Source organism: Haliaeetus albicilla, chromosome 6 (genome assembly GCF_947461875.1).
Source record: "Haliaeetus albicilla chromosome 6, bHalAlb1.1, whole genome shotgun sequence".
In the NCBI taxonomy this organism is placed as follows: Eukaryota; Metazoa; Chordata; class Aves; order Accipitriformes; family Accipitridae; genus Haliaeetus; species Haliaeetus albicilla.
The window spans coordinates 42,381,874-42,405,707 of NC_091488.1; the positions used below are offsets into that span (position 1 = coordinate 42,381,874).

General features: G+C 48.2%; 1 protein-coding gene across 3 annotated transcripts in view; it reads right to left on the reverse strand.

Annotated features, from left to right (window-relative positions):
• Nucleotides 1–23,834, reverse strand: part of LSAMP (limbic system associated membrane protein) — a 1,014,682-nt gene that overhangs the window by 288,660 nt on the left and 702,188 nt on the right. Inside the window, exon 2 of one of the 3 annotated variants that reach the window (XM_069785806.1) lies at nt 23,169–23,247. In XM_069785806.1, coding sequence (XP_069641907.1) covers nt 23,169–23,247 — 79 coding nt within the window. Of the gene's footprint in view, nt 1–23,168; nt 23,815–23,834 lie in introns of those variants that run through there. The other 2 variants (XM_069785805.1, XM_069785807.1) reach the window with 2 other exon arrangements.

Below are 23,834 nucleotides of genomic sequence, written 5' to 3' on the forward strand. Positions count from 1 at the left end.
CCCATAATCCTATCTTAACCTTCTAATCCTCTCTGCAGTTCCCTCTTCTTCCCCTGATCTCAGCTCCATATCATTCACAGGCTGCCACACTGACAGGAGAGAAAGAACAGCAGATATTTACCAAAGTATTACCATAAAGATTAAAGCTAGCAAATACCACGGCTCGCTCCTTCCCTCCAGCCCCTGGCCTAATGAAAACACTCTGCACTCTTTCCTCTTTCTTGGAGACAAAATGACAAAGCCCTATAATCTCTAAGGTGGAAGAAAAAGAAGACCCGAAAGTGATTAAAAGGATAGAAAAGAGAGCAGAAAGGGAAATAGAAGTAGGAATAATATTATTTAGCACTTCTGCAGGACCTGACTGCTGATATTACACCAACCTGCAGTATCTGGTGCTTTCCATGTGCTCGCTTTCTGCCTGTACTTACCTCTTACCCCCGATACTTGGAGCATAAGCTCCCCGAGGAGGATTCTCCTTTTTGTTCTGAGTGTGCTCAGGGCCCAGCAAAAAGGGATACGGATTCATAGCCCTGCCTTGGAGGCATGGTCACAGCAGGAATAAGCAGACCTCGAGGCACTTTACGAGGGAGATGGCTATCACCAACCCCAGGCTTCGAGGAAAAAGACTAAAACCCAGCAAGATGGGGCAATTCAGGCATGGACATGGTTAGTGAAGTGGCCCTAGCAGGAGGAGAGCTCGGACAAGCCGCCTGCTGTCTGTCCTGCTGCCTCGCTGCAGCCAGGACATCAGCAGAAGTGGATAAGGGGAGACCACCAGAGTGAGGTAGGGAAACTAAACAGAGAAGTAGGGTAAGTGAGAAGACAGACATGGAGAAAGAATGAGAAGGGGGGCGGGGGGGGGAAGGCAAGCAGTAAAGGAAAAGGAAGATGAAAGGAAAAATGAGAAAGATGGGCAAAAAGTAGAAAAGAACCAAGCTACATGGGATCTGAGAGTAGAGAAGGGCTTCTCCGGCATATGGAAACAGACTGCTTGGAGCAGGGCAAGGGAAGGATTTTTGCGACAGTTGGAGTGAAATACATTGTCCTCTTTGAGGCTCACCTTTTCAAAATATGACTCTGAAATAACATGGCACTATAAACCAGGTAACCATATGCCCACGCAGGAGAGACATACGCATGAAGTTCAGACTTCTCCCTCACTCTGACATGTTCATCTACTTGCTTCACCATCCATCCGCACACGCAGAGACAAGGAGTACCATGCTGAGGCCGCAGGATTTATTGGCAGAGCAGATGCACTTGAGTCCCGCTATGCACAGAGGTTTACTACAGAGGTAAAATTACAAGGATCGCACAGATGACAACTGTATGCACAAAAGCTCAGCTCTGACCAACTCACAGCAACAGATTCTGACCAGTTTGGAAAACCAGTCTTTTCTGTGTATCAGGCTGACAACAACAACAAGCAATCCCCACTTAAAAAAAAACAAAAAACCAACCAACCAAACCAAACCAAACCAAAAAACCAAAACCCCAAACCCAGCCTGCCTGTCTTTTCCACAGATCTAGCCAATGCAAATAATTAGAAATAGGAGCTTGACATAATTACAACTTTGTCTTTCTTCACATGTAAAGTCTGCGACAGTGTTTTTTGCTGCTGGTCTCCCCCATCCAAAGAAAGGGGCTATTCACTGCAGATAAAGCTGATCAGTCAAGGGATGGATGTCACCCTCTCACTATGCGGGGAGAATCATGCACTTGCCTGGACTGCTTCCATCAAAAGATCTCAAAGCACTTGATGAATAGTTCATTAAAGCCTGGCAGCACCTTTGGGAGATGGGGAAGGAACAATGAATGATCACTTCAGTCATCACGGAAGGGCATCTCCCTTTAGACTTGAAAAGTGGAGCTTGTTAGCAGTGCACAGATGCACCACAAGACAGTTTAAGGAAGCTCTGAAGAATACCTCTTCCAGTTGAAAGTACAGAGGCAATTAAGTAGCTAACCAAAGGGAAATTTGGCCAGGAGACAATAAAGCAACCTCCTTTTCCCTAGCACTATTTAACACCTTTCATTCACAGAGCTCAAAGCACTTTTTGAAGGTGTTAAGTATTTTTATCTCTGTCATATAGTAGATAAAGGGAAATATAGGAAGGGGAAATGGTGCGCCAAAAACCACACACAATGAGTCAGAAGCAGAGCAGAGAACAAACCCTGGGTTTCCCAGGCTTGCTATCCGCATGTCATGCCACCTCCCACATTATCTCTGCTCACTGCATCTGGACACATCTGTATTTAAACCTTTTCACTGAGGAGATGAGACTCATGCATCCAGCTGGCCAATATCCATCCCAGGTTATAAATCCAGAGATAAAACTTACAGCGCGTTCCCACCGCAAACCACAGATTCCCCCATCAATCATCATCTTCCTCTGTATCTCCACAGAAGGCACAGTACATGCTTAACAAACATCTGTTACCAACACACCAGCATTTCCGTTCGCAAAGCTCTTGGCCGAAGGATATTGTAAAGAGCAGAACCTGAGCCAAGCGCCGCTGAGGCTCTGCTCTGCAGGATGCTCCAAGGCAAACTGCAGAGGTGTTCAGGGGCAGCAGCACGAACCGATTTCCTCAACTTATAATGCTCTGGTTTTTCGGGAACAGGGTGAGAGCACTGCTAGGAGGACCTGTAGTCCTCCTAGGATGTACTGCTTTTCCAGAGACGAGGAGGATCCCGACTGGCTTTGTGTTTTGACGGTAGTGGCGCAGAAGGGATCCTGATACAGAAGTCTCTTTTGGACAAAGTTGGTGTGCACCTGGGGTCATCAAAATTTGTTTTCCTACGATGCCCATGCCGGATAGTCAGACGAAAAAGGACTGCCTGGCAGAGCTGCACTTTGTGTCAGACAGACTTGGTTGGGCAGGCTCCAAGGTGCTCCTCCTCCTTACTCTTTAATTGCTGTGAACAGAGGTTTTAACAGAGAGAGATGCTATTTGAGACAAGGCTGGTTAGAGAGATAGCCAGGTCCTTGGAGTTAGTGATTAATTACCAGGCATTCTCAATCTTACGACATTAACTGCTTACCCTTTTAAATAGTAGTAAATTGGAGGTACGTGTCTAATTAGAGAGTTGTAAAATGTTTTGGAGGATTGAACACAGAGAGAGAACTTACAGAGATGGAGTGGAAGGCGAACTGCTCTCTGGGAGGAAAGGAGATGTGGGAAGGAGATGATGTTGTTACTATGAAAGGCTGTTTTATTTTGTAATGTACCAGAGTCCTGGTTATCTGAAAGGACTTCCTGCTCTGCCTGGCTCCACAGCTGCACGCTCCCAGAAGAGGGGAAGCAGGTAGCGGACTGGACATACACAGGATTGATTTCTTCCTAGAAGGTCAAAGACAGACCTTGAAGTCTGCCACTACTATCAATCTAGCAGATTTTATATTTCACGTCCTAATAGCAGGCATATCCCCATCCACTCCAAAGATTTTGGGAAGCATATACCAACAGGCCATATTAAACGCACACTAGGTTGGAATTACTGCTAGGAGATTAAAAACACTAAGGGCTCTTACTACAGACATACCTGGATTAACTGTTCTTCAGAAACCCGCTTCGAGTAACAACTCCCCCCCCCCTCCAATTTAAATGGAGGGGGGTGGAAATAGCAAATACACTATTCACTGCTGGATTTCTCTTGATTATCGTGTGATCTCAGTCTCTGCTACCAGCAACTTATTAGAGCGTATTTCAGGTCAAAACCACACCAAGCAGTTTTCCTGCATTTTGTGCAAATGCTTTTCATTTGCACATTTGTACTCTCCAGCGGGCTCTCCTGGGAATTGAGGTCAGTCACATGGTTTAAGAAGTTGTTACAAGGCAAAAGGATTTCTTGTTCTGTATGAAATAACATAGCTCAAATAAAGTTCAACTGAAAAAATCACAGTGATCTAGTAAGTAACCAAGTAACAGGCAAGCCCCAAAGAGTTTGCGCTAAGGGAGCGTATATTAAATATTCCTCCTTTTCTAGCTCTGATTTCTATGGCTACGTCTGATTCACCAGTCTTCACGCCCATTTCTTCCCATCTGAATGCTTTTTCTCCTACTTCCTCACCTGTAAAGAATAATCTATTGATCTTTGAAAGACACTGAAGAGAGTTTCATTCAAACAGTGTGCGGAGTGGCAGAGTTCTGGGGATGTTACCATGCTCTGGTGCAGCAGGAGGATGGGTTTCACAAAGGTTTTCATCAGGTGGCTTTGGGTTTCCTCTACTAAAAGATACTACTCAGTATCGTCTGTCTTCATGGCACTAACTGTTGGTGACAATATGTTCCTTGGGCAACACCTTTTGTATGATAAGATTATAAAGGAAAAGACCACTTATAATCAAAGATCGCTTGACACTTTTCAAAGGCGTTGGGTGCAAAGACAGTAGTCCTGTCTGAATTCCAATTAGTTTAATTACAAGCTGCCTTCCCAAACTCTCCTTGCAGTTCCAACTGGATACTTCCTTCTTCTTTGCTTCTTGTCTTAAACCTGCTGCCGTCTGCCGTTTAATAATTGCAGGGGTCTGCCTCAGAGGTGACTGTGCTTGAGCGACGAGCAGAGCACAGCGACCCCTCCATGGGTGCGTTCTTACACCATTACCAGAGGCAACATCTCGCCTCAAAGATTCCAGGGAAGGCAATGAGACCGCGTTAAGAAACAATGAATTTAAAAAAAAAAAAAAAAAAGAAAGAAACAAAAAAAAGTAGAGCATGACTCCATAAAACAAGAGCACAAATGAGCAGCGCATGGACTCAGTTTACAAAAAACTGAGAAAAAGCCGTTCTGCTGGGCTATACCCTGTCTTAAGCAGAAGCACTGACCAGGTACACGATGCCAGGTGACACACGTTCTAGGAGGAATTATCTGAGTTACCTTGTTGGCTTCTAAATTAACTGTAATCGTTCAGAAATGAAAATTCATGTATGGCAAACTCATTAAAATCCTCTGTTCAGAATGGGCAAAAACCCAAACATAACGATAGGGTTATGAAGAGAAGACGACATGAAGAGAAAAAACGAGGCCAAGTGCGGTACTGCACTGCAATACAATGTCCCACATCAGGTCATCCTATTTGCAAAAGATACAATAGAAATAAAAGGGGTTCAGGGACAGGTGACGGCAATGAGTTAGAGGCCTGACAAAATTTCTGTAAGAAGGAAGATTGAAAACACTAGGGCTTTTTGCTTCAAAGAGGAAACAAATCGAGCTAGACGGTGTAGGGATATATAAAATAATGAAGAGTACAGCAAAGGCAAACACCCTGGCAAAGCTAGGGAGCATCCTGTACAACTGAAACGCTACCCATCTGAGGCTGGAGAGGATTTGCTGCTTTCCTACTATGTGCAATAACGTGTGGGACTCACTGCCACAAGATCATATCCAGGCCAAATGCTATCCCTAAAAGAAGTACAATACAGTTATGCGAACTGCAAAAACGTCGATGGTCACTTTATACACGATGGGAAAACCCCTCCTCACAACCCCTTCCCCCCCAAAATCAGCGATATCAATCCTCCTGCTTCAGACTACAAGCAAGAAACAATCTCTCCAAGACACAGAAATTTCTCCTATCAGCAAGTTATTTCTATGATTTTGCATATCTGCCCACTTGGGAAGGTTTTATATTTTGTTATATAACGCAAATTAAAAAAAATGCAAGATACTGATGTAAAAGGGTTCTGCTATCATCTGCTGTTTCTTAAATTCTTCTGTTTGGGAGGAAATTCATATATGCTAAACAAGAGTCTGTTTGAAAAGCACTCTCTCTTAAGGATTTTAAAGTGCTCAGGCAAAAGAGAAAAATGATCATCCTACCCATTTTAACGAGCTCATGGAAGACCTGAAAAGAAATTTCCCTCTCAGATGGCCTGTGTCCCAGCAGCTAAAACTTCCGCCCCCCCGTACCATGTCACCCCTAGTGACTCTGAGTGATCTCCACGAAATGCTGGGTCTGGCATTGACCCATCAAGGAATGCGCTCATTCTCAGTAAACTTTTAAGGAACAGACAGCTTGTTTCATTAGATTTACAGTATCACTCCCTGAAAGGACCTGCCACAGACTAGATTTACAGGTCTGTCACTTCCTATGACCCCATCTAGACCTTCCTAACAGAGCCCAGTGAGCTGTTACACGCTTCGTAACCACCTTTTCGGATATCCTGCTTTACTCCTTTCCAGAAAAGCAAGGAAGTACATCAAAACCCAACAAAATGCTTTGCACTGCTATCTGCAGGTTTCTCTTCTCGACGTCCTTGCGTCCTTTAGAGAGATGCACGAATGTAGGTTCCTCCTTTACCAGGATGCTCATTCTCTGGACCAGAATCTCCATTTCATGGACTGGGACGCTAAGGTGCAAGCACCGGTCACTGATTTTCTCGGGAACACGAAAGAAGCTGAGTGTTCCCTGCACACAGCTTCGTTTCCACTGAAATGGAACTGCCAGCTCTGGCCTTTCTGACAACAACCGAGAAGAGACCATCTCCCGCTTTGGCATTACATTAGGAGACACGCGTGCCATATCCCGGTCCAGTAGCCAGTTAGGTACCACAGCTCTAAACGGGACCTATAAACTGGGGTTCCAGCCTGCAAAGATTTTGGTCACCTATATCTGTCCACTAATCTGCTGCGACAAATCCCCTTTCTGAGCCTCAGTTTCTCACACTGCAAAATGGGGAGACTAATAGTGACTTGTCTCAAAGGAGAAATTAATTAAAATACTTTGAGATTCAGAAATGGCAGGGACTACTGAGCTAAATAATCTCAAAGTAATTCCATGCGCTCTGGCATAGATCTGACAACAACTTATCTATGTATGCTTTTAATAGAGGTTAACATTTTCATTTTATCAGAGCATATTTTAGGCTCCATCACATAAAAGCAATGTCTACACGAGGCACCGACAAGCAGAATGCACAATCATTAATTTCTGCAAAGCAGCCTTGGTGTCTGTGAAAACACTCCAGGTAACTCAATAAATTAGAATAATAAACACAAAGGAAACCAGAGAACAAGCAAGGACAGGGCAGAAATCACAAACGCAGGCCGACAGCATAATATATGATACGACAGCAGTCCAAACTGGGCCTCCGTGAGGCACTGGGGAGCCGCTGGGAGGCACGCGCGAAGTGGAGGATATCCGAGGCTCGGTACCGTTCCCTGTTATTCCTTGCATCTCGTGTGAGCGATTTTAATTTAAGTATCACTGTGCATATGCCACCAGGGCCTCTCCCTGCAATGCCTGCGGGGAGATCTTCAGCTGGCAAGCACGGCGCAGCCCCTGTAGCCACAAACCCTGAGCGAAGGAACATTTGCTGATGCAAACGCCAGCCCCAGCAGTAGCAAGCGGCGCCTAAGGCTGTAATGGTGCTGCAGCAGGGGACGTCCGGCTGCTGTCAGCTGGACGGAGCCTGGTGTCAGCTAGGGAGACGGAAAGGGCTTCCTCTGCCCGCAAGTGTTACACGCTACTCGCTGCCTGTGGGCAGGGAGCAGGGGAGAGGGAGGATGAACGACTGCGCCTCTAAACAGGGTGCTTTTGGCTCCTCTGTGCAGCGTGTGTTCCTGCAGAAGCAAATCAACCCCAGAGGGGAGCAGAAGGAACCTTTAGCGCTGGAAAAGCATATTGCTTTCTTGTAGGAATGTTTGCTCGCTCTTAACGCATCTGTCTCGTGTGACAGTAGTGGCAGCCCCCAACCCCAGGTTCTCCCCACACCTCTCTGCCCCTGCACCCCTACACCCCTTCTGCTGCCCCAGACCTATTTGTTTCCCCGGCACATCAGGCTTATGCGTCTTAAATGCTCACTCCTGCCGCTTCTCCTATTTCAGTCCCGAGCCTCTTCTGAACAGAAAGTACCATTCATATAAAAATGACGAGGACGGGCAGAAGGAATTAGGTTGCGAGGAAGGATTCAGCAAACTTGTTCCATTTTCCGCCTGGATCAAGACCTGAACCCACGGGAAGCCTCCAGAGGTACTATCTGCTGCAAACGTACTGTGACATTTAAGAGACCTCCCGGCGAGTCCTGGCAGCAGAGGGATGGACTTCTAGGGGAAAGTTCTCTCTTTGCTACGCAAGGAATTGATGCTATTTATAACGATTCCTGCTGTCCCCAACTGGGCATGAAGACAATCAGCATCTGTCCAGGCCCTTGGGGAGCCTGCAGAACCAGAGATGTTCTACACGTATCTGCGCAGTGCCCGCTGCTACAGTGGGAAAGCGGCAGGGTGGGTAGAGAGGAGCTGTGAAGGGCTCAGCCAGGGCTGACGAGGGGCTGGGGGGAAGCGGATGGTACCAAAGGGGACTGGGTTTTGCACGTGAGTGTCTGTTACTTGAGATCGTACAGATGGTTTCTCTTTAGCTGCGGTTTTCAAAAGCCCCCCTGCCCACTCTGCTGGAGGCCCTTTCCTGCCAGAGCCAAACCTGGAGCTCCCAGACGCGGGAAGAGAGCTCAAAGGTCTTTGAAAACAGAGAGTGCATTATGCCAGCAAGCGGGGAACTGGAACTCTATACGGGTAGTATCGCACACCTTTGTCTGCTCCTACTGACGGGGCGAAGCCCAGGAGCAGCACTCTGACCTGCTCCTCCTGCCTGGCAAGTGGGTCCCCCCTGCCTGCCTCCATCACCCCCCCTCTGTCTGCAAGCAGCCCCCCTTCCTCCTACCCTCTCCTGCACAGCAATCCCCTGGCTATAACTCCTCCGACTTGAAGAGGGACCCTACCCGTCTCCCCCGACTCCTGCTGCTCCCTCCCTGCTCCCAGAGAAGTTTCCTCTCCCTTGCTTCCCCCTCCGAGAGACACATCCCAGATCCCTGCAAGGGGAAACCCCCGTGCTGCGAGGCCCCTCTGGGGCATCGGTCTCCTGCTCCTCTCCCCTGCCCCAGCCCCGGCACAGACGATTGTTTTCTTGCTCCATTAAGCCAGTAAATGAGGCCGGCTTAGCTCAGCACCGTGAGCCGGCGCTTGAGCCCAGGATCTGTCTCAGCACGAGAAGTAACACCAATGTGAACGCAGGAGCGGAGGAGGGATTGGTGAGTTTGGCACCACGCTCTTCTACCCCCAGACACTGAGGAGAGCAGCTTCTCGAGACCAAATCAAGCAAGCTAATGTAGCCTGCAAATGTTTTGGGGCTTGGCCAGGTGAGCGTGCTGCCTTCTTTGAGGCCATCCACCTTGCTCCAGGAGGAGATAAATCAATGCAAGGCAACATCTGCCAAGATATTGACTTTGGCTCTGTTCACGGACTGCCTGCACTTCAGAGATGGGTAATATTCAGCTTGATTATCTCTCACCGCCAAGAGGAAGTTTCTCTCTATGCTTAAAATCACTGGGATGAGCCAAGGAGGAATCGATCTGTGGGAGAGAAATGCTGACAAGAAAACATGAGTCGGAGACAGGATGAGAGTGGACGATGGGTGAGCAATGGAGACAGCCTCTGGCACCTTGCCTGGCCAGGTTAGCAACGGCCTGGGTCACTACAGCTGGAGAAAGATTAATACCAAACACATTCATCCAAACCTTACAGCAGGCCCCTGTAAGCTCTTCCCTGCTTCCCCAAATAGCTTTTTCCTCTCCTAACTTGCTCCTCACTCTCCTAAAACATGCTTTCTCTACTCTCCCCTACGTCCTCACCGCACTGGAGTTTTCTGGTTGCTTCATGTGTCCCTGGAAGTCACCCAATTCACCGCTGAAGGCACGACACTCGGCGGTCGCGAGGCTCGCTGCCTGCCCCGCTTTGCGTCTTATGTCACGGGCCACCTCCCCGGTGGTGAAAAGCCTCAATAGCGCTCATACACCGTACCACGTCCACCCCTCAGGTAGACCCTGAGTCTCATGGGCTCGTATCCCAGCGCACAAGGTGATGTCACACCAGGGAAAGGTGACATTTCATGAGCAGAACATGCTGACAATGCCTCATGAGGTGAACATTCAGCAACATCATCAAACTTTCCCAGGATAAAACACTGAGCCTTCAGCTTGTTTTTCCTGTCCACACTTGTGGTAAAACATCCTCTAGGTCCTGTGGCCCTCCAAGGGCTGCAGATGAGAAAAAGATCCGAGTCCCTCCAAAAGAAAATCAGTTTTAGGGATAGTCTTGACACCGATTCCTACTTCTGTTTGCCAGACAGGTTAAGTATCTCACACTTGGACTAGAGTAGCACTGAGTACAGACTCCGTGGAGCACACCACGCTCCTGGGATGGAAGGGAGAAGGGCAGCCACAGCAGAAGAAATGGAGGAGGACCACTTGGCTTCTTGCTGAGGCACTTCTCCGAACCTTTCAGCTGTGTTTCTGCCCATGCTCCTGCCATTCTCTGAGCCTGAAGGCTGCACAGAATCAAGCAGCAGAGGTGGAAGAGACCCATAGGAACCATCTAGTCTGTTCTTCTCTGTGAAGGATGGATCGGCTCTACTTCGTCATTTGTGGCATCTGTCACTCCTCGTACACGTCTAGTCTGCCCTTAAAGCCCTCCAGTGATGGAGCTACACAGCCTCCCAAGGCAATTTGCTTCAATGTTTTGCTATCTTTACTGTTGCAGAGTTCTTACTGACATTCAGCCTGTCTCTCTTGCTGCAATCTTAAACCATTCCTCCTCATCTTCTCCTGCAGAAGACATTGTTCCTTTCTTTTGTATCTTACGTACCTGCACGCTGTTATTCATATCTCACGCTTAGTCCTCTCTTTTTTAGGCCTAACAGCCCCATTTCCATCCATCTCTCCTCACTGACTATGCTGTCTAGACTTCTGATCCTTCCCATTTCTCTCTTCTGGACTACATCCAACCGGTCCACATCTCCCTAGAAACATAAAGTACCCCAAATAGGCACAAGACTCTACTTCAGTGTATACAGTGATCTGCAAGTAGCCAACACTACCCCCAAAGCAGGGACACAGCTAAAGCAGAACACAATGTGGCATCCAGGAAGATACCAAACTATGCTGTAAAACCTGCTGTGTGCCCTTCCTTTTCTCTTCTCCGGGAGTTGGATGCTGCTCCCATTTTGAGCTCCACGTGAAAAGAAAAAAAAAAAAAAACAAAACAAAACACCAAAACTCCGCATTTAAAAGGCTAACTGATCTGACTACGTCCAAGGTCCTTGACCCACCTGGCCTGCATTTAAGCACCACTTCCCCCAACCCAAGTAAGAAGCAAGCTGCACGTGTTCCTCCACCTTGGGACACACTTTTCAAATGGATAGACCTGCATGCCTCTGACTCATCGCCAGTACTGGAGACCAGCCAGGAGAATAGGAAGGGAAGAAATGCCACTCTAAAGGCCAATGAATACGCATGAAGCATGTTACGCAAGAACCCCTGTGGACCCCCTTGTCCGGGCAAAAGTCCTACAGATGGCCCATCACTAAGCACAGTTGATGCAGTGGGGAGGATGTGTGGGTGGACAGATAAGTTGATATTTAGCTGAAAGAACTAAAACGGGTTTAATGCAGTGCTAGGAAGACAGATTGCCTGCAGCACCTTCTGCTCCTGATTATGGATGCCAATCTCAGGTTTCCCTTAGGTGTAAAAGCAGCCAGGATGGGTGTGTTTTCACAAAGGCTTCAGAGTCCCAGTCTCACAAAAAGGAAGCACCACAGGAGGGTAATAAAGGGTGACCAGCAGCGAGGAACATTCCTGCTACAGCACCAGCAGCTGGCTTTAGTTTTCTGTAGCATCTTATGGTTCCATGCCAAACATGTGGGGCTGTCTCCAGAGTTCCTGGGAAGCCTTTCCTGCAGGCAATGGAGAAATTTGGCTGAAATGATCCTAACTCACGAGATAAAGACCTGCTGCTTCTCTTTAAGGTCAGAGAGGTCTGGCACTTTGAACACCAAGGACTTTCCATAACATTGCACCACCGCTGTCTCTTAAATGCATCTGCCGCCTTTGCCACCTGCACAAGAAAATCTCAGGTCTGCACCCCAGCATTGCTCGGTGTCACCCCACGTCAGCATGATGCAGGAATGTCAAAACTTCTCACCCAAGAAAGAGCTACAACGGAAGGAGGAAAATAGCCCCCAGCTGCCCCCTTCCAACTTCCAGCGGTAGAATCACAGCATGCCAAGGAAGCCCTGCAGCACGTTCCTCTGCTGACAGTGCCAAGGTGGCTTTCGCACCAGCCCGCCGCCTCAGCTCTTGCCTGTCAGCCACCTCATCAATGAATGAGGTCTCCTTCCACTCTATTTCCAACTTGGGCTGCAGCTAAAAGCAGGAGAAGCATATCACTGGGATGCAACAGGCAGCCAATACATCCCTGCTAGGAAGAGAAAGAGCTTTACCAGTGACGCAGCCCCCACTCCTTACTAGCCCTCCCACACACCCCTCTTACTATGAGCTCTCAGGACAAATAGGCACCAGGCATTCTGTGTAGGAACAGAGAATAAATACACTGGGAATACTCTGCAGGCCCAGCCTGAATACAAAGCGCTGATTGAGCGGCCATGCCCAACAAGAGAGCTCAGTCTGCTCTATCATCTACAGCAGAAGAGCCAGGGCACTGCAGTCGCTGTGGTGCTCCCCCATCCTTCTCTGCTTTTCCCCCAGCCCCCCCATTCATGCTCCCAGGTCCAGAAAGAAGGAAAATTCAAAGGAGAGCAGAGCTGAGCAAAGAGAGAGAAAGAAAAGGAAGAGGGGGAAGGGGCTGGAGTCAGGAATAAGGACATGTGTTGGGGAGGGGTGAAGGGTGGCGAGGAGATGGATTGAGACAGAGGAAGAAAGCAAAGGAGGGAGGGAGGAGATGGAGACGGCAAGAAAGAAATGTGACAGACAACTTCATCGAGCAAGGTGGCAGGCTGGATGGGGGAGTGTGCCAAGCAGAGGGAGCTGGGTGCGATTTGCAAAAGGGGAGACAGGAGAGAGAGATTTCAGCTCTGTCTGATGAACTTATCCATCCTTTCTCTCTCAGTGGACGAATCTCTGCAAATACACTCTTCCCTTTCCTTGCTGGCAAGAGACAGCCAAGGATAGCAGTGGAGAGAAGGCAGATGAGGTACAGCACGTGCACAACTCGAAGGCTTTGGGCACACTCCAAGTCACAGCAGTAAGTATAACAACAACAGGCCCTAAGGAGTGGGTCTAGCTGGTGAAGGAGGCAAGTCCTTTTCTGTTCCTCATTAGGATGGGATCTCCTATTACTGCTGCCCACATTCAGCACACTCTAAGGGGTACTGCCCCCATATGCTGCCCTGAACTGTTTGTTGCCTTATGTAGCATACAGGTGAGAAAGGCAATACATATTTCTTTATGCTTTCTGTCTTGGGTTTTTTGGGTTTTTTAATACATGAGGAATGAGTGGCTGCATAGTGCTTAGTTGCTGGCCGGGTTAAACCACGGCAGTCCAGTACTACCCGGAGCCTGCCCCTATCCATACCCCCCATCAACAAATTGATCCATTTCAGACAACCGCCACTAGTGGGAAAGTTGAAGGGGAAAGTCACTACAAGGGGGCTGCATTTACTTAGCTTCTTATCACAAGGTCTGTGGTTCACAAGACCTGAAGTCAGCTATTCACAAGGTACTCGCTTGCGTGCGGAAGGCCCGGCTGAGCACATAGCCAGAGCTCCCATCTCAGACCCTCCACACCTGGGAGTGATTTCAATTAAATAGCAGCGTAATCTGAGAAACAGACAAATACGCCTGTGCGGGTGTATGGCTGATGCGTGCCAGCGACTGTACGAATGTGTACGTCATTTTTCCATGGCGTTTCAAAGGACTCTGGAGACCAGCTTGCTCTCTCAACGTTTTCTCCAGCCCGGATTGCCTCTCTCCGGTGGTGCCAGTCACCCCAACGGTCGGCGGCACGGGGTAACTGGGTGGCGACAGCAGCGACTGACTTAGCAAAAGTTAGCCAGTGCATCCAAAAGGGGTTACTTAAGAAGAAGAGGAGCGATCTGCTGTGGCCGAGGTTGAGCGCTGGGGTGGCGAGGTCCCTGCAGGTTCTGCTGCTCAGGGAGCAAAGAGATGGTGGTGGGAGATGTCCCCGTGGCAGGGGAGATGGATGTGGGTGCCCGGTAAGCTGTGGGGCTCCGAGGTCCTCACCCCGCTGTCAGGAACGAGAGTCCCGCTAAGCGAGGGCAGCCAGGATAAGTCTGTGGGACCAGCCTGGGGAGCTAAAGGCAGGGAACAGGGTCAGAAATGGCAGGGGGCTGTGGAAGGACCATCCCTGTCTAACCAGCATGCCGAAGGCTCAGGGGCGCAAGCAGATGGGAAAAGGGGGAGGACAGGCTGCAGCAGTCCCTCCCCATCTCCTTCCACCGGCTTAAAACCTCCCCTGTCCTTTGACTCGAGGGGACTGCTAATAAATCTGCCTGCTCTGAGGGGACAAAGAGGTGCCACTGAATCACGGCTCACACGTGCCTCTGCTTATAGGAGATGGGGGGGTCAAATGCCCCTTCCCCCCTAAAGCCCCAGTAAACAACTGCCTCAGCTGGCACAGGCTCCCTGCTCTATAGCTGCAAGCAGCGAGACTATAGATCATATTCTATTGTATTTGACAGAGAGGGGACAATAATTTTTCAGGGAGTAATCACTCCCCGAATCCTGCTTTTCTCCAAACTCGGAAGACACCCTGGGACAAACAGGGGGTTCCTAACATCCCCGGTGCTACCTGCAGCACTCAGTAGCGTTGCTACCTTGTAGTGGTGGTGTTCTTCTCCCCTGTTGAGCATTTTCCTATTCCAGCATGCTTATTTATGCTTGGTCCCCTCTGTCACATGCTCTCCTTTCTGTTTCCCGACAAGATGAACATGGGGCCTGACTGGGGACAAATTCCTGCAGATTCCTGTTGGGAATCTGGGCTGGGGGTAGGAATGGGGCTTACTATGAAGGAGTCAGCTAGGCTTTGTCACTGTGGCTCCTCTCCTCCAAAGGAAAAGAAAGAGATAATGATGTTAGAACATTTTAACCTTTCTTTTTCTGAGCTTGATAGGCTTGGCCCGAGGCACCTTTCCTAGCAAAAACAGGCTGCTGTAAGATTGATTGGTTGGGTGCAGAGTTTAAAGGTAATTTTCTCTTGTCACATGCACATAAATTATTGTGGCTCAAGCTGTGATCAGCTCCACGTCTCACTTGTTCGACTGCTTTTATGCCTGGGCTCTGATGAGGGGTCATAAGAACCACATCCAGTGCTCCCCAAGCAGCATCCTATACAAATACATATCAAGAGCACCACAGGCATATGCACAAAGTTAGTGGCTGGGTGGGGTGGGGGGAGGAAGGGGCACACGTCTGCAAATCTGTACAGCCAGGGGTTTCCAGCTGCACAAGTTGCAGCTAGAGCCTTGTTTGCTGATCTATGAACCTGTTTAAAATGTTCTGTCCATGAACACCAGGGCAAGGAAAACTCATCCACTCAGATTATTCACAAGGGGGAGAGAAAAAAAGATGCACATGCACACACACAAAGGAAGCACAGCTGCAGCCAAAGTGAATTCATTTTTAACATTCATGAAAATATTCACAGAACACTTCAGTGCTATTTGCCTAAATTTTGCTGTTTGGAGTAAACACTTGAGCCAGCCCAGGCTCTATGTTCTAGGCGCAATACCGCATCGGGGATTAGGGGTGGCTCTTGGCTCCAAGTCACAGATTCACACTCCATCCCCAAGAACATGTGGCCCCCTTCTTTTAAGGCACAGACTCACAGCCTGGCACCACATAGTTCCTGACTCTCGGGTCGTCGCAAAAAGACTTTGCAAGTACCCGCAGCCATCACGTTCCCCATCCCTCGCAACCTTATGCAACAAAGGCACACGTGCTCCGCCAAATTTAAGCACAAAACCAACAGCAAAACAGCTCTGGCGAGCGCCTGGTGTGGGGGAGCAGACCCCGTCCCCCCCTCTGCTTTCCCCTCCCTCGCCTCAACTCATCCCCTTCATTGGTTTCTTTCCCTGAGCGTCCTAAGGAGCTCGCACAAGGGAAAATGCTACAGCACACAAGGGAGACTCAGCTGAAGCCCTGAAGACAAGAGCTGTGTGCGTTGTCTCTTTCTCCTCCATAAATACAGCTGAGACGACAACTGGATAATTGGCTAAGTGCCTGTCAGCTTAATAACAGAGAGAGAGACACACAGGGAGGGAGAGGGAGAGATTTGTATTTACTATTCAAAGTCATGGATGCTGCCTGCCAGTGGATTTCAACATGGGTTTTGTTTGCACAGCGAGGCACAAAAAGTGAATGGACACGCAGCTCGGAGTCACGGTCTCCCTTGCCCGGCCTCACGTGGGGGTGGACAACCAGCCTGGGATGGAGGGAGTGAGAAAGCAGAGCCTTGAGGTAGCTGCTACCCTTTCCCTCCCCCTTGTAAATTCAGTGCTCTTCTAGGAACCCATCTAAGGAGAGCACCTGCGAAGAGAAACCATTCGGGCATGTTTCACCTCTCAGAGGAGGGTGGGAGGGAAGGGGGTATTGGCCAAATCTACCACGGTGTTAACCGCTGAGCCTCAGAAGAGGAAGATGCAATATTCTGTTTGCTCGCTGCTTTTTCCCTTAACATCTGGAGCAACTGAGGCACCGTGAATCTAAGGACACTTACAGCATTAGAGATGATTACCAAGGCCCAGGAGTCAGAAAACGCCACGCAGATCTCCAAGCAAGCAGTCTGCTATCCTGTCCGTGGGATGCTCACAACTTCGCTGAGTATACAAACATTTGTACAACTACACACGAAAAAACACTTTCCGCTTTTAAGCGGGAGCAAACATAGGGAAACACATTTATTTGCGCACAGGCACACGCAAGCACGCATACCCCAAGCCTCATGCACATGTGTTATCGCAAAGTACCTGTTGAACTCCGGCCCAGGCTGAGCAGGCTTAATTCCATCAAGTTAGCTCTGACCAAAACCGCCCAACCCCAGTGAAATCCGTAGAGCTGCGGCAGGGCTATTTCTCCTCTCTTTGCATGGGGCCGAGCACCGCGGGCGCACTCTGGGGTCACAGCCAGCCTCTCCCACACAACCCAGTTGCTCCTAATAAAAATCTGCAGAAATACACACGCACGGGGGAGATATTCAGCCTCACAGTAAGGTTGTCGAAGCCCTGCCGCTGCATCAGCAGCAAGCTGTGGCCCCGCAGCTCTGTCAGAATCAGATGCCTATGGGTCTGGATATAAAAGGGCAGGTACGCGTAATATATATTTTGAAAACTTATAGTTATGAGATGGCACATTCCAGTAACTGCGAGCTATTTTAAGACTGAGTCTTTCCTCATGACCTGCTGGGAAGGGGAGCAGAGTGGAAGAGATTCTGAGACACTCCAGGTAACACATACTACTATATAAATTTTAATGCCAACTAAGCAGGAAAACATATGGTACTTAGCTGCAAACTGAAGTGTGTGTGCAGACTCAGGGGAGAAGGTTAAAGCCATACAGTCTGATACTGTCTCTCCTCCTCCATCTTTCTGAATGCAAATTATACATACAGTGTTATTAAACATACATAATTTCTCCAAAGAAAGAGCCTTTCCTTTTCTAATTTCCGTTCCACATTCGCTCGTGATGGGTTAGTCCCACTTTGCAGAAGACGCGGTATCGCAAAGGCCCTGCTCGCTACTGGGCACACCACATATAAATATTGTGTGTGTATAAGGAGAGATGCTAATCACCAGCCTCTGACCATATACATATTGCAACTTCCTTTATCATATGTATGCATACACACTCACACATCTATGTATGCATGTGTGCCTTCATATAATGGCACCATCTGCTGCCAGACCTGGAAGTTTTGCAACATCATCTGTTACTACATTTATACATTTGGGGTTTTTTTAGTTTTTGTTTTTTTCCAAGGGAAGTATCAGCCGAGTACAGCCCCTTTCGCACAGATCCCAACATACCCTCTCTCGACACACATACGCTAGATTTGATAACGAAGGCTTTGTACATACTGGAGAAAAAGAAGAGCATTTAGGACTTGTAGCCAATACGGGCGCAGATGAGGACGTACTAGGGAAACCTCAGTTGTCGCATTTGCTGGGTTGCCGCGTGGCTGAGCCGAAAGGCAACCCAAGCTAATGGATAGGTCGCTAGGTTGGGTACGCCGCAGCCCTGCTGGGCAACCCTGGGCGAGTCCCTTCACCTCCGGGTGCCTCCTGCCCACCCCCGGCCTCTGCCCGTCCCTGCAGAAGAGAGGATCTCTCTTACTCCGTGCTCGCGCGGCACTTAATATCAAGGGTGCCTCAACTTAGTGGTGGCCTTTAAGCGCCACAACAATACTACTAATAATCAAGGTTACAATTTTACTGCCAAGACCGTATTATTATGTAGCATTATACCTTTGAATGTGCCTATTCTCATTTCTAGCAAAGGGCTCAGCTCAGTGCTCCCTGTTATAAATCATATGCTAATTGTAAGGGTAATTCTGAAGAGCTTTTACTTTTCTTTTAAAATGACCATATAGGGCATAAACTTTGTTGTGATGCTGCGACGCTACTCTGCCTGAGCTGTCTTTGTCCTCTAGCACAGCTCCACGTGTAGGGTATCAGCAAAATACTAGGAGGCCAAGAACAGAGTTTGCATTAATGGCTTATATTGCAGGATTACACCAACAGTGCTATCGTTACTGCTGGTAATTTGATTCTAGCCCATCCTTCGACACACGTAACTCGAACTAACTAAGTACCCATTAGGATGGAAGTTCCTAAACGTGCTATCAGCCTGAAACTTCATATTATTTAAAAATACCTGGTAAAAATGGAAACTGCACACTCAGTTCAATGTTGGTTTTCATCAGTGCATCAGCATCAGATTGATTTAATTCTTGATGAAAAGTTGATGCTTGGAAAAACTCAGGAACGCTGAGCCAAATTCTGGCCTTGGCGAGATCCCAGTTCTCCAACAGGGGCTGAGCATCATCTGAGCAGCGCTCAGCAGCTTAAGCCCTGTATGAGTCACTTGTACCTCTTTATTAGCAGTCCCTGGGAATCTGCCCCAAAGACAAATGTGGTATTTTTGGCAGTGCCCTTGGGCTTTGGTGAATTTGTACCGGTATAACTGAGCGGATGGGAATGGGGATGTGACCCATTTTGGTTCCAGCTAGTGATGAGCTCCATTTCAGAAGTCATTACAGGACTACTAAAAGCCCTGGGCAACCTGCAAGTCCCACCGACGCCCTCAGAATAGTGCTTTAAAGACACTTTGGGGTGAGTTTAAGCTGCTGTGATAGTTCCTGAGAGAGCTGATCTTTCCCCCTGACATGCTGTACAGGTACCTGATCCCACAGCATGGACTCCATTGCCATTTTGCTTCTAACCCATCTTAAGGGCCAAACAGAACACAGAAGCACAGTTTGCGGTAGCTGCCCTTCACTACTGCACGTATCCCGGCTTAGCCAACGTCCTCCTATTTCTCATCCCGTCCCTCGGCTGAAAGCATGTACCAAAGCACAGGGTCCCTGCCTTTGCTCATTCAACACTCCCATAGCAAGTGAGGTGGGAAGGGATGCTGGAGGCAGGCAAACAGAAGGAAGATTTGGGGTTGGGGTTTGTTTTTCTCTTCCCGTTTTCATTAGTTTTGGGGGATATTTTCTGTGTTTGTTGTTTGGAGATTCTTTTTTTTTTTTCCTAACGTCAAGCAGGGAAGTTGCATACAAAACCTGACAACCTCATGACTGTGATCTTGCAAGTGAAACATTGGCAGGAATTGTAGCACACGGCTCCTTCTCAATACTGAAAATAAGGTTCAGTGTCCTTCTTTGCTTGCTGAAGACAGAGTTAAAAAAGGAAACCTTAGTAAGTCTGACAGGCTCTCTGATATACAGTGTCATCTCTGAAACATTCTGCTCTCTTTTCTTGGCTGCAGCTGGCCAAACACCAGAAACTCTGCTCAGCCCTTCTTACCTGTTGCAGCTTTCAGACCCCTCCTCTCTTTTCAGCCTTGCTCCAAGGAGCGGATCATTACCCTTTTCCCTGTGGATAGTCTATCACAAGCTATTTTTATTCTCTCTCTCTGCAATTCCCTGACTAACTTGCCCATGCCAAATACTCACTAAAAGTCATCAACCTTCAGCAAAGCCAACAAATGAATCAAATCTGCTGCCAGGTCATTTAGGAGATGAGCCAATAGAGTTAGGAACATTTTTTAAAAGTCCATAGCAAGGGAATATTTTAAATGCCATAGCTTTAAAAAGTCATATCCAAACTTCTCAGAATAATTTTATTCTGAGTAACAAGCTGTAGATGAAGCTCCAGAGAAGTGGCTTCTTTTAGGAACATTAGGGCTTATCATAAACTCTTTTTCTCCACTTCATAGATCAGTCCACCCACCCATTCTTCCACCTACAAGCGTAACACTACACATAAATGTATAAGGCCCCAAAGGAGAAGAGTCATTCAGAATACCCTGTCCTTGGTGCTTTGCTGAATGACTTGCACCACAATTTACACGAACAAAATGTTTTTAGTTATCTTATCGCTATGTACATTGCTTTTATTTCTGTCCAACTACGTATCATTTTTTTCTCCCTCCTACATTTTCATTTCCCTTCAAGCTACAGGATGGAGCTACTGGGCACTGGTAAACCGCCGCTGCACGCTCCCTCTTCCCTCTGAAGTAGATGCATAGCAAAGATAGGTGATACGATCTCTGTATAGAAATCTCTTGCTTATCTCTCTGTGGAGGTAAAGATCTGCTCTGACCACCGTCAGTATAGATCATCTAATGGTTTTTCCCCATCTAGCTCTTCCCCTTGCGTTGTCACTGGTGGATCTATAGGCAGGGAGAGCGAGATGCTGGGAGTTTTTCAAACACAAGGCTGTCTTAAAGGGAGTAATGTTTTGGAGCGGCAGGGACAGCGGCTTGCTGTCAAGGGGGAAGCTAGCAAACCAACCCTTGCTTTAAAAGTGAGGGAATGAAATGTCATCCTGCAGGACCTAAAGCATACGGGACAGAGGGAAACCTCGTCCCTTCCAGCCCCACACGACAGTCCTGCCTCCCAGAGTACAGCCTGGCTTCTGCCTCTCCTCTGAAGGAGGGACCGATAAACGTCCCAGCAACCTGGGGCTGAGCCCAGGGAAAGGGAGGGGAGACACCTGCCCTTCCTAGGAAACGTGGAAAGCATACAGCCAGCCAGCTCTGCTTAAAGAGCTTAGGAAGGTGGTCGAGGGAGGGAGAGCCTGCGCACCGGCCAGAGTCACTCCCGACAGAAACGCAGCCTGCCGGGAACACCGTATTGCTCGGGGCAAGCAGTTCCATGGCCGGGTGGCGTGCCGCTCCTGCAAACTGTGTCACTTGGCACACATCTGGCTGACACAGCTGGATCACCTCACTCAGGTGTTTTGTTTTAGTGCCTGACATAACACTGGCAAGCCACACGCTCCACGCACAAACACCGAAACCGCTCTCCCATGCAGCCCCGTTGAGCTTGCTGACGAATGCTTTACACGCAGCACATGCGGGCACCATCTCCACCATCCGCTCAGCCCTCTCTGCTGCAAATGCAGCTTTAGCACACAGTGTCTAGATAAACTCAAAAGCTTCAAGGTTAAGTGGGAAATAGAAATCCAGTGACCCCTGTCTGGGCAAGTGAGCTTAATGACTTGTCTGCTGCTGTATGTACCAAACATATGCCAGCAAACACCTGCCTGAGCAGCCCCTCCAAAATAAATGATTGATGGCAGTGATTTGCCTTTAAAAATGGGATAAGTCAGCTGGGAGTCCCGCTAAAAAAGGGTTAATGGGCTATATGAATCACTAGTGAGTGGAAGGGAGAGGAGAGAAGCCGGGAGTCAGAGGCAACACTCCTTGTTAGGTGTTTACCATGTCGCATCTAAACCCCTTCCGTTGCATATGCAAGGCAGATGAATTACTCTGTAAATCCTATTACTCCATGTGGATAAATCTTACATGCGAGTTAACAAGTCTGGAGAGCTGGGGAATGGAAGCTGCTGAACGGATGTTCCAGGATCAAAACAACCCAGCACACGGGAGCTGAGAGAAGCGATACGCATATACACGCACACACACATCCCTCTTCCAGCATCCTTCTTCCCTGATCCCATCTTGCTAGCTCACATACCCCTCTATCATTAAATGGGAGGGATGCAGGACACAGGGGATCACGTAGCAGACCATTCGGTGACATCTAGCAGGATTTATTTCAGAGGAAGAGAAAGAAAACTTTGCTGCTGCTGTTAGTTTTGCTAGGGGATTGCTCCCTTGATGCTTCAGGGTTTGTGCACTATCAGCTCCTCATACAGATTACAGACTTATTTTAAATTACGTCCAGTAGTTTTATAGCCATAATACACAGTGTGTGCACACACTCACACGCACAGGATGTTCCTTCAGTAGGGAAGTGACTGCAGGTAAGTTGAGCAAGGCAGAATTTGAAAAAGAAACCCATGAGAAAAAGATGACTGCATCTCAGCTATTTGGGACGCTCCTAACTGAAAGCCCAAGTAGGCTCAGAACTACGTTTAGAAAACCTGCACGATGAATACAGAAACGTAACACTCAATACTGCCAGTGAACAAGGCTTCATGTGTAAAGACACCCTCATCACAACCACTCGGACACACACGGGCACAGCATACACCCGTCTACTTAGCCCTGCGAAGAAACCAACACAGCGAATGAGATACAAGCTTCATAAATGTTGGAGCTCTTACACCATTTTTTCACCAGCCTTTTCAACTACTGTATCCATCTCCCCTCCCTACAGGGCAGAAAGATAAATAAATAGAATTAAAAGCCAGAGTTTCCCAAAAGAACTTGCCTGAGAGTTCTGGCAGCACCAAGGATAAAGTTTTTGCATAGGTACAAAAAGAAGTATGGGAAGATCAATGGAACATCTGGCAAGCACAGCTGGATCCCTTTTCAATTTCTCTATTGATACTGCAGGGCTGGTGGAAAATGTACGTTCACGAGAGCTGGCTAACGCAAACAGATCTTTCCCTACTGAAATTCTTTTGATCCAGAGCACTACACAGAGGAGAGTGGTGGCAAGAAGTGTTCAAAAGCTTTGCGATTTTTTTTTTTTTTTTACATTAAAGCAGAAACACACACGCAGAGCTTGTTTGTAGCAGCTGCTGCTACTGCAGTTGGAGAGGTAAAATAACACACGCTCTCACAGAGGCATATACACACGAATCCGTATCGCATCACATGTGTACGTTGCATACAGAGAGAAACACACGCGTAGAAAAGGAAAAGTTGGCAAAATGCCCTACCTGAGGATGGCTGTGTCCCCCTGCCTCACGGTGATGTTATCGGTACCTCGGGTAAAATCCACGCTGCGGACTGGCAGCCCTGTAGGGAGAAGGCAAAGCAATCTCAGTAGGACCAGCGGTAATTGTTTCCGATCAGGCTGAGCCCTTGCTACCATGGCTGGTCTCGTCGAGTTTCGCTGTCTGTACTTGGCTCTCTCGCTGCGTGTGCGTGGGGATAGATGTAGAAAGAAAAACAATAAGAATAATGTACAACTCTCGCTCTGATCGACAGCCCCAGAAAGGGGAGGTGATTTCACAGTCCTTCTTAGCTGCCACTTTCTCTTGCTCTTTTCAGTCTCTTGCTGGCTTCTTTCCCCCCCCTTGCCTTTTTTTTTTAAGGCTTTCCAAAAAAAGTCTTAGCACAACCTTCAATCAAAAAAGAAAAAAAAAAAACCAAGAGGGAAAAAAGTCAGCTAGCAAAACAATTCAAAAATAATAACAATTAAGTCGACCCGTTTGGAGTGATGGAGAGAGGCGAGGGGGGAAAAAAAAAAAAAAAGGAAAAGGAACAAGACGAGTCCTGTGCCACCGGGCTGGGCGAGCGGCTGGTCCTGCTCCAGTGCTCGGCTGTGCAGCCTCCCAGCCCCGAGCTCCCTTCCTAACCCACTTTCCCAGGCGGAGCGAGGG